Here is a 10,851-nt window from a genome sequence, read left to right as displayed (position 1 = left end):
CAGGGACAAGGGGTGGGTTGGGTTAAGGGCGGCAGCTGGTAACACACATGTGCAGTTCTTTAAACGTTTTTATCGAGCTCATCTTGTGCTTGTGGGGTGAGTCAAGGATATTCCCCAAGGAGATTCCACCTTTTAGTTAATTCAAGGCTGCCAAGAGAGAGCAGATATGAAATATAAGAATGAGCCTTTTCTAGAAATTCAAACAACCCGCCAAGTGAGCGTGGTTTCAGTCCAGGCTAAAAGCAGTGTTACCAGATGTACGGGAAACGGTTTAAATGATTTTGTTGAAGTACATGAAGACAGAGACAAAAAGTGTTTTAAAGCGGGAGAGAACAAAAAGCAAATGGTTTATCGAGTCAGAAGAATAAATCTTTTTGTGCTCGCATAGTTTTCAATATTTATACTGAGGTTTTCAATAAATATCTAATGTGACCAGCTGTATATAGTCCAAAATACTGACCACCTTCAGATATTCCCTCGACATGAGCTGGCCACACTATGTCCGTCAAATTAGCGTCGGTGAGTTAGCGTCGAAATGGAACGGTGGGAAAATGGAACACTGAGGGATTTTTTACTTTTAATTTATTTCGTTAATAAGGCACTAATTTGAACAAAATAAAGTTTATAAATGCTTAAAAATGAATTTACTATTGATTTTTACTGGGTTTGAGGGGATTTAACCTTTCGGTCTATTAAAAAAAAGCATTCGAAAAATCGTGTTTTCGCAATTTTGTTTATAGCTCGGCTCAACGAAATTGTGCAGATATACCCGGTATGCCAGGATAAAGGACATTTATTGTACTTCCACCCTGCAAAGTTTCATTAAAATCTATCCATAAGTTTTTGAGAAAATTGCGTAACAGTAAACTAACCTCGGGTTTCGCTCCATACAAAATGAGGCAGGAAAAATTGTAACTCCTATAACTCCAGTTAACGAATTTGTGCCAATATGCACGGTATACTGGCTTATTAAGGGAAGTTTAAAGAATATTTGGTAAAAGTTTCATAAGATTCTATCCGTCAGTTTTTGAGAAAATCGCATAGCAGTGGGTGGTGTAGGTGGGCTGATAACAGAGGCGCTAACTTTGAAAATGGAACCAGCTGTGAACCTGCAGAGAACCAGTTGCCGAACCAGACAGCGGAACCATGTTAAAGAAATACTAGATTTCAGAACATTAGCAATTTATGGAACTTAATATTAAATAAATTAACTGCCCAATAAACGATACCGCCATTGTAAGAAATTTGGTAGGTGTTTCATCAAAATTCGTCCAGTCTTTTGGGAGAAATTAGCTATTACCCGAATTTTTAATTATTGTTGTAAATACCTTGGTATTACTATGCACCCCTGGTAACTAACACCATCTAAGTTCGGCGCTAAATTTGAAAAAATAATTTTGCAATGTTCAACGAATTTGTGCCAACATGCACGGTATATCAAACGAAAGGGGGCATTTTTCTCTAATTTCGAATTAAATCTTATTGAATTCTACCCGACAGATTTTGAGAAAATCAGGTGTTTATATTTCTGACCCCAATTAATTAACACTGGCGCATATCGATAGGAGCGCGTCCCACTCCCTATCGATACGCCTCCCGCCAGAAAATATTTATATTGACAATTTGAACAATTGTATTAATTATGAATGCCCAATAAACGACCTTGTCATTCTAAGCAATTTGGTAGGTGCTTTATCAAATTCCGTTCAGTCGTTCAGGAGAAAACCCTCTTTTTCTATTATTTACATATATGTACCAAGCGAATAATATATGTATACGGCAGCCCTGGCTGCCTATATATAATTAAATTTGATTTTAACTTTAGGGTACGACTTATGCAAAGGAAAGATTGTTTCATAAACGACATCGTTTTTCTAAACATTTGAATGCATATTTCATCAAAATCCGTTTAGTCGTTTAGCAGAAAATCCATTTTTAATAAGGCTTAATTCGAAATTAGAGAAAAATGTCCCCTTTCGTTTGATATACCGTGCATGTTGGCACAAATTCGTTGAGGACTGCACAATATTTTTAAAAGTTAGCGTCGAAAATATCGTATGGGGCATCCACGTGGTGAGAGGGACGACATGAGCCAGTGTTAATTAATCGGGGTCAGAAATATAAACACCTGATTTTCTCAAAATCTGTCGGGTAGAATTCAATAAGATTTAATTCGAAATTAGAGAAAAATGCCCCCTTTCGTTTGATATACCGTGCATGTTGGCACAAATTCGTTGAACATTGCAAAATTATTTTTTCAAATTTAGCGCCGAACTTAGATGGTGTTAGTTACCAGGGGTGCATAGTTATACCGTCTAGGTAATTACAACAATAATTAAAATTCGAGGAGTAGCTAATTTCTCCCAAAAGACTGAACGGAATTTGATAAAACACCTACCCAATTGCTTAGAATGACAAGGTCGTTTATTGGGCATTCATAATTAATACAATTGTTCAAATTGTCAATATAAATATTTTCTGGCGGGAGGCGTATCGATAGGGAGTGGGACGCGCTCCTATCGATATGCGCCAGTGTTAATTAATTGGGGTCAGAAATATAAACACCTGATTTTCTCAAAATCTGTCGGGTAGAATTCAATAAGATTTAATTCGAAATTAGAGAAAAATGCCCCCTTTCGTTTGATATACCGTGCATGTTGGCACAAATTCGTTGAACATTGCAAAATTATTTTTTCAAATTTAGCGCCGAACTTAGATGGTGTTAGTTACCAGGGGTGCATAGTAATACCAAGGTATTTACAACAATAATTAAAAATTCGGGTAATAGCTAATTTCTCCCAAAAGACTGGACGAATTTTGATGAAACACCTACCAAATTTCTTACAATGGCGGTATCGTTTATTGGGCAGTTAATTTATTTAATATTAAGTTCCATAAATTGCTAATGTTCTGAAATCTAGTATTTCTTTAACATGGTTCCGCTGTCTGGTTCGGCAACTGGTTCTCTGCAGGTTCACAGCTGGTTCCATTTTCAAAGTTAGCGCCTCTGTTATCAGCCCACCTACACCACCCACTGCTATGCGATTTTCTCAAAAACTGACGGATAGAATCTTATGAAACTTTTACCAAATATTCTTTAAACTTCCCTTAATAAGCCAGTATACCGTGCATATTGGCACAAATTCGTTAACTGGAGTTATAGGAGTTACAATTTTTCCTGCCTCATTTTGTATGGAGCGAAACCCGAGGTTAGTTTACTGTTACGCAATTTTCTCAAAAACTTATGGATAGATTTTAATGAAACTTTGCAGGGTGAAAGTACAATAAATGTCCTTTATCCTGGCATACCGGGTATATCTGCACAATTTCGTTGAGCCGAGCTATAAACAAAATTGCGAAAACACGATTTTTCGAATGCTTTTTTTTAATAGACCGAAAGGTTAAATCCCCTCAAACCCAGTAAAAATCAATAGTAAATTCATTTTTAAGCATTTATAAACTTTATTTTGTTCAAATTAGTGCCTTATTAACGAAATAAATTAAAAATAAAAAATCCCTCAGTGTTCCATTTTCCCACCGTTCCATTTCGACGCTAACTCACCGACGCTAATTTGACGGACATGGCCACACTTGCGCTCGAACAAAGTTTTCCGGTACGGTCACACTCGTAAATTCCAGTGAAATATTCTGCCGCTGTTGTCAAATTTGTAAAATCGTTACGGTTTTTACAAATATCCGCTCTATATAACCGCTTCGAGCCGACAGCAGGCTTTATTCGCGGCGAACGAACATCAAGCAGCACCGCGTGGGCTTGCGTGAAAACGTGTCCGGAAAAGCCATAGGCGAGCCAGCGCTAGTGAGTGCGAGCGAGAGGGACGGTGACAGCGACACCGACACCGAAACGGATTTCCCCCCCTTCCCCCTGGCCGTTCGAACGACGGATTTCCCAGCGAAAAACTGAGAATTCAAGAGACTTTCCAGCGAACAGCGAACGGCAGCGAAAATGCAAATAAATCTTAAGGTGAAGACCTTAGATGCGCGCACCCACGAATTCAGCATCGACAATGAGGTAAGTTTTTTTTGAGGTTGTGAACCAGAGATCTAGAGGCTCTACATATGCATATGCGCCTCGCCCTGCTTCGTTCCAGATCACGATCCGTCAGTTCAAGGACCAAATAGCGGAGAAGACCAACATAGCGGCGGAGAACCAGCGCATCATCTACCAGGGTCGCGTGCTCGCCGACGAGAAACAGGTGAAGGAGTACGGTGAGTCATGCCCCGCACACTGGAGACCCTGAAATTACTTACCTTTCCGCCTCTGCAGATGTCGACGGCAAGGTCCTGCACGTGGCGGAGCGTCCGCCGTTCTCGCAGCGCGGAGCCAATGCCCGGAACAATGATGAGCCGATGCGCACCTTCCGGAACGTGGCACGTCCGCCCCCGGGTATGCGCACCTCCCCCTACTTCCGAGCTCTCGATGGCATGCTGGTGGGCACCATGGCCATACCAGTGAACAATGGCCCCGTGACCGGGGTAAGTAAATACAACACATTCCCCTGGGACTTAAAATTACCTCAATTCTTGCAGACCCGCACTCCGAGCACTCGCTATCCCAACTCCTCGTCCTTCTGCATCAACCGCATCACAGTGGCCATGCACATGATCGAATGCGCCGGCAACATAGCCGCCTATCTGGAGAATCCGGCTGTGGGATTGAACAACCAGTCTCTGGACATTCTGCAGCGCGGTCGCTGGTCCATGGAGTCAACGGTGGTTGAGGTGGGCGTCTCTTCCACGGATCTGCCGCGCAACAACAACATTATCGACATGGTCCAGGACGCAGTGACGGCTGCTCTGTCGCGTACTGGAGCCCGGAACTACACGGTGGTGCAGCTGCCGACGGTTTATACCAACGAGAGCGGCGAGACCAGTCAGCAGCGGACGGGAGAGGCTGCTGGCAGCGAGGGAGCAGCTGCTGGAACCCCCAGCGATGCCAGCGGTGAGACAACAGCGGCCACTGTCATCATTGAGGATGTGATCGAGACGGACGATGAGGCCGCCGATGGGGCCTCTGATCGTTCGACAACACCTACTCCGGACCCGGAGGTGGAAGGTGCAGTTGGTGGTCAGCCGGCTGCCAATACGAATGCTGCGGCTGCTTCTGCTGCACCCAGCTCTTCCTCCGCCGCTGGAGATGCAGCCACTGCTCAGGCTGGCGCTGAGGGAGCTAACAATGCGGGCCCTCGACGCCGCACCCGGCCCCAAGTCTTAGCCCAGGTCATTCAACATTATCGCCGTGTCCAAACGCGACTGGCGCCCTTCGTGGACCGCTACTACGATATCCTCCAGAACGATCCCACGTTCGAGGAGAGTGTGAGTGGACAGACCGGATTTTTTATGAAGATCCTTATGCTAAATCGTATATTCTTTTCCCCCAGGACACTGCTGGACGTGAGGATGCCCAGCGCATCTTTGACCGCGTATCGGAGGCTTTCCACTATCTGTCGCACGCCCAGCATGCCATCTCCGACTTGATGCTGGACCTATCGCAGCCAGGACCGCGAGTGCTTACCTGCCGACCGATTCTCGTCGAGCAGAGCGGCTACATACGCTCCAATAACATATTTACGCCCAACTTTATGGCTCCGCCGCCGGGTCTGCTCAACGAGATGGCCCTCCGAGCTGGAGAACATGCTGCCGCTGCTCCAGGAACTCAAACACCCGCTACGGGGGCGGCCGCTCCGGCTACCTCTGAGCCGGCTTCAAATGTGCGAGCTATGATCGAGATTGCCAGTAGGGCTGCCGGTGCAGCGGCCGAGATGGCTGCTCGGGCTGCCAATGCCGCCGGAGCTGCCAATGTAGCAGCGGCCAGTGCTGCCAATGCAGCGGCTGCAGCTGCTCTTGGTGCGGAAAGCGATCGCGTCGAGGATCCTGTCGATGAGCCCATGGTGGCACCCAATGCAGCCGGCGCAGCCCCTGCTCAGGCACAACAGCAGCCACGTTTGGAAATGGGTAAGGTTTTTTCCTTGGTTTATCTGTTTTTCGATACAGTGCGTTTCATAGCTATAAGGAGGTATTCAAAATGAAAGAAAGAGGAGCCATGAAACTCTCTGTATTACCCATTGTATTTCTTGATAATTTTCTAGAGCACGATCACGAAGATCAAGATCAGGCTTCGGCCTCGGTCCCAGAGCCCCCCAGAGCAGCTCCCAGGCTGCGTGTGTATGTGCCAGTGACCCTGCCACCGCCCAGTAGGTTTTGATAGTTCGGTTTGAAGCCCGCTCTCATCTCAGTCGCGTTGGACTAACCCTGTTCCACTAGCTCATGCACTGCATCCCTTGTTTTGGTTTCACTTACCCCGTTGTTGTTCGTTTTATTGAGAACCGCCTCTAACCCAGATTAATCCCTGCTTGAGGTTCCCATGGAGGTCAGCTTCTAACCCCCTTTGGTGGCTTTGCAGATCCCCAGATGGAAATGGCCAGACTGCTACAGGCCGTGGTCAACCGAGCCAACAACGAGGCCAACGATGTTCATGTCGAGTTCAATTCGCCCAACATCATGTCGATCAACTTGCCGGTGCATGTGATGACTGCCGCAGTGCGTCCGGCTCCCGCTGGCTCGGCAGCTACTGCTGCATCGGCTCCCGCTCCCGCCACGGAAGACTCTAATGAAACTTCGCCGGCTGCAGAGTCTCCGACAGCCGCCTCCACCTCGAATGGAACTCGAAGCGGAGAACAGAGGGCGAACACCTTGCCCACCACTTCGACCCAGACTCGGTCGACATCGCGTCCCCAGATTCAGATTGGCGGCAACAACAATTGGGGCGGACGTATTGCTCCCACGCACACGGCCTTTGATCGCTTCCTGCCCTGCAACAGTCACCACATCAGGGAGCCGGAGCAGCTACCGCATAGTAGCAACGCCAGTGGCAGCACCAACAACAACCGCAGCACCACCACAGCACCAGCCAGCGGAGCCGCTATCGTTTTGCCCACAACCGCCGCTGGACCTCGCCCTGGTGAGTACAATTATTTCCCCAAATCAAATGCCACATCACGTCCACGTCCCCGGCCACGCCTCCATCGCACGCCCCTTCATCATCAGCACACAGACTCATTGAACCCAGAGATGGAAAGCTCCGGTCAGTCGAATGCCAGCCGAATCCCAGGGTGTGACCTGGCTCCACCTGAAAGTCCCCTGAAAGATTATTCAATTCTAAAACAATATTTGTTTAATATTGAGAAGGATTGCTCTGTAGAGGATCCTGCAAAGATTATTTTCTATTTTTTGTTCTCAAAACTGACTTTTTCAATCAAATTTGTATAGTATCGATATTTAAAAGCTCAAAATTAAGTTTTATAGATTTTTATTTATATTCTTAATCTCCGATTTTTCCTGTCGGCAGACATTCCCTTATTGTGAGTTTCTCTCAGAGAAATACCTCTTTTACCAGGCCGCAAATCCCTAAGCGATTCGACTGCTGACCGGCCTCCATCTTTGACATTAATCTCCATTCTATCCATGTCATCATCTAGTCACCTCTGATCGCATCCAACGCGGCAGTGCCAACGTACGCTCCACGTGGTCGTCGCGCCGCCAGCGTCCTGCCAGCAATCTACTGAACAGCCTCCGGCCGACAGCCTGGGCGCAGGCCCAGACCCAGACCCATAGCCACGTTAGTAGTGGTGGTGGTGGTAGTGGCAGCCCCACTCTCAGGGGTGGAGCCGCAAGAGTGCGTGCCATGGGAAGAGTGCCCTTCAATCGCGATCGGCTGGCGGCGGCGGCTCGACCGGTCCTCGTTGGTGGTGGCACCAATGTCGGCCTGGGAGCCGTACGGCGGGGGCGCATCCAGACCGCCACCGGCCGCCTGTCCAGACCATTCCCCACCCTAGTCGCTAATTTTTTGCTTAATAATCTGAGAAATAATGCGCAATCAGCTCCGGCAGGCAGCGCCGCCATCGCCACCGCCGAGGGAGTGACAGCCATCTCGGCCACAGCAGCAACAGCAGCAGCGGCAGCCTCTACTACGGTCTCTCCTACAGCCGCTGCTCCATCAACGCAGGCAACTCCCACCATACCACGCGTTGATGTCAGTAACCTGCACTCGCAGCTGCGCAACTTCCTCAACGACAGCCTCTTCGCGGGCGGAGTGCCCATCAACGAGCAGACGATCCCGGAGGCAATTGGAAGGGCTTTGGAATGGTTTGGCGAGAGCCTGGTCTATCTGCCGCAGTACGAGCGGCCGGAGTACAACTCCAGGGACTCGGTGTGCAACATCCTGCGCGTGAGCCTGCGCCTAATCATCGAGCTGTGCAGCAGCGGAGCACCAGGTGGCGCCCAGTTCGAGCAGAACCTCAAGCAGATCTGCGAGCAGTTCCGCAAGCGTCTCTACAGCGTCCTCTTTCTGTGCCTGGGCAGCGCCAATGCGGAGCTCTACTGGCGCCAACTGATGCGCCTGCTGTGCGCTCCCCTGCGATCTAGTAGGTTTCGGAATAAATCCTCACTTGAATCCTGGACTCTAGCTCCCTTTCCCTTGCAGATTTCCGCAACGAAGCTCTACAGTTCTTGTGCATCTATATAGACCCCACAATTCCCGCCCAGACGGATACCGTGGATGCCCAACAGTTCCTTGTCCTGCGCAGCACCCAAGCAGTCTCTCCCACTGATGCCGGCGAGGTAAGTAGTCAGATAAATTTTAATAATGAGCGTCTGGCATCATTAAAAGAAGCCTTTTGTGGCACCACCACCATTGGCATTTAATCCTCAGCAGACACCACAACCACCGCAGCTGGAAACCCTGGACACAGATGTGGAAATGGCCGAAGTGGCTGCCAGCAGTAGCAGCAGTGCTCCCGCAGACACCCTGCCCGCCGTGATTGTGGGCTCCGAGCCCTGGCACATGAGTTTCCCCAACGACTGGTTGCCAGTGATAACCCGCGACCTGCAGACCCAGACTGAGGTAGGTTCTCCCCAGAGTCTCTTTTGAGTGGAAACATCTATTAAAACCTCCAAATTCCTGCAGCAGAGCAACCGCCCGCAGCCACCCTACTCTGATGCCTACATCTCTGGAATGTCCGCTAAGCGGCGCAAGATTATCCAGTCGGAGAAGCCGACGGCTAGTGTGGAGTGCCTCATTGCCAGTGGAGTGCAGCGAGCCCTTCAGAACTCTGGCCTGGGTGGCAGCAATGGCAGTGCCTCCAGTTCCTCGATCAGTGCGGACACCGTCATCGGTTCCATTGCTCACGATGCCTCCACCCAGGCCTCCTACACGGATGCAGTGCGTAGCATTGTCCGGGAGAGGATCAAGCAGGATGCCGACTACAAGCCCAACAAGTATCCGCAGATAGCCAAGTTCGCCGAGCAGAAGTAGGCGGCGGCCACCTAGTGCTTGTTGTACATTTTACTTTAAAGCATCGTATTTAATTTAGTTAAGGGATAAGTTCAGTTTAAAGCGAGGAGAGACGACGACCCACACACGGAGAGGACCTTTAGCAAATGCTTCGACCCATATAGAATAATAATATCCAACTGATATACCCATGTATCCACACACACACAAACACACAGAACGGGAACCCAGGCAGGAGCAAAATAAACACACTTATTAACCAAAACCGAATGGCTATTGGATTGGATTCGCATGAATGGGGACCACACACATCGCGCGGAATGCTTTCAATTGTCCCAAATGGCTGTGGCGTCCCCACGGCGCGTGACGTGGTAGACATGGAGAAAGAGCCGAACAGACCCGTGACGACAGCCAAATTCCGAATTCCAGCCAAATATCTTGGACGGCGCCGCCCGGCATTGACGTGAGCCGCTGGCACATGATTGCTGCTGAATGGCCTATGACGACCGATCCCGGAATGTGCAGAGCACAGAGCAGCAGCTCAAGTGGACATCAACTTGAGGAGGAGGCGTGTATCCAGCCCACATATCCTACCATTCGCCATCGACAGCGAATTCCTACGAGCCTACGCTACTCTTGTTGTTGTTGTGTCGCCTGCAATCGAAACACGAAAATGTGTCACATCAAAATGTTGAGAATATTTATGTGCAAAAAATACAAAAACAAATAATAACCGCAAATAACGAAAGCGAAAAAAAGAAGGAAGAAAACATGAATAAATAATAATTATTAATACTTGACGGTTTTCTTTAAATATTTATTCTGAATGATTGGATCCTATAAATAGGCTGGCTACGTAATCGATGTATATTTTTAATACCTCTCAGTTATGGGAAACAGTGCGTTTCGAAAAACCTGCGAGATATTACACGGGGTCTATGGGAAATCGTAAGGAAAGCTCTTTATTTTAAAAGGATTAAAATGGTTTCAACTTTTTACACTTGTTTAACTTTAGTTTAAGGTTGTTTTCTCATGAAAATAGAGACATCTTTTGTAGAAAATTGTATATATATAGTTATGGGAAACACTGCGTTTCAAAAACCTGTGAGATATTACACAGAGCCTATGGGAAATCCGAAGAAAAGGTTGTTTAGATTTTAGTTTAAGGTTGTTTTCTAATGACACAAGAGATTAGCATAGTATGACATTTTATATAATTTTTTAACTTTAATTTAAATTTCTATTAAGGTGACAAGGTATCCTTTCGTATTTATGCTCTACGTATGTATATGTTCTATTTGCTTTCAATTACTTTTATTTTATAAAAAAGACTCAAGCCCTTAACTGTTTTCAAAAAGAATCCAAATAATAAAATATTTAAAAAAATATAAATGCAAAAAATAATAATAATTATATAATAAATGTATTTTATATTCATACATTTATGAACCCTGCTGTATACAATCACGGTTATCTTTCAGACGACCCTAAACATAATCGTGCCAAGGCTTCTTGGGAGCTGGCATTCTGCAGCCTGGAAA

The 10,851-nt window shown here is 47.1% G+C and overlaps 1 protein-coding gene across 10 annotated transcripts; it reads left to right on the top strand.

The window, feature by feature from the left end:
• The first annotated feature begins 3,597 nt into the window (after positions 1-3,597).
• LOC108078223 (large proline-rich protein BAG6) lies at positions 3,598-10,105 on the top strand. 10 transcript variants are annotated; one of them, XM_070286080.1, is made up of 10 exons: positions 3,599-4,030; positions 4,110-4,227; positions 4,286-4,494; positions 4,549-5,334; positions 5,400-5,973; positions 6,422-6,979; positions 7,497-8,441; positions 8,501-8,637; positions 8,690-8,920; positions 8,984-10,105. In XM_070286080.1, exons 1-10 carry the CDS (start codon positions 3,965-3,967, stop codon positions 9,329-9,331), a joined length of 3,972 nt encoding a protein of 1,323 aa, XP_070142181.1. In that variant the 5' UTR covers positions 3,599-3,964; the 3' UTR covers positions 9,332-10,105. The 10 variants fall into 10 exon arrangements, with proteins under 10 accessions (XP_070142178.1, XP_070142181.1, XP_070142180.1 ...); XM_017171974.3 differs by having other exon boundaries at positions 3,600-4,030; positions 7,899-8,441; positions 8,987-10,105; XM_017171945.3 differs by having other exon boundaries at positions 3,600-4,030; positions 8,729-8,920.
• Positions 10,106-10,851: the final 746 nt, after the last annotated feature.

The sequence above is a fragment of the Drosophila kikkawai genome, chromosome 3L (genome assembly GCF_030179895.1).
Source record: "Drosophila kikkawai strain 14028-0561.14 chromosome 3L, DkikHiC1v2, whole genome shotgun sequence".
Lineage (NCBI taxonomy): Eukaryota > Metazoa > Arthropoda > Insecta > Diptera > Drosophilidae > Drosophila > Drosophila kikkawai.
This window is presented reverse-complemented; position numbering and strand designations above follow the sequence as displayed.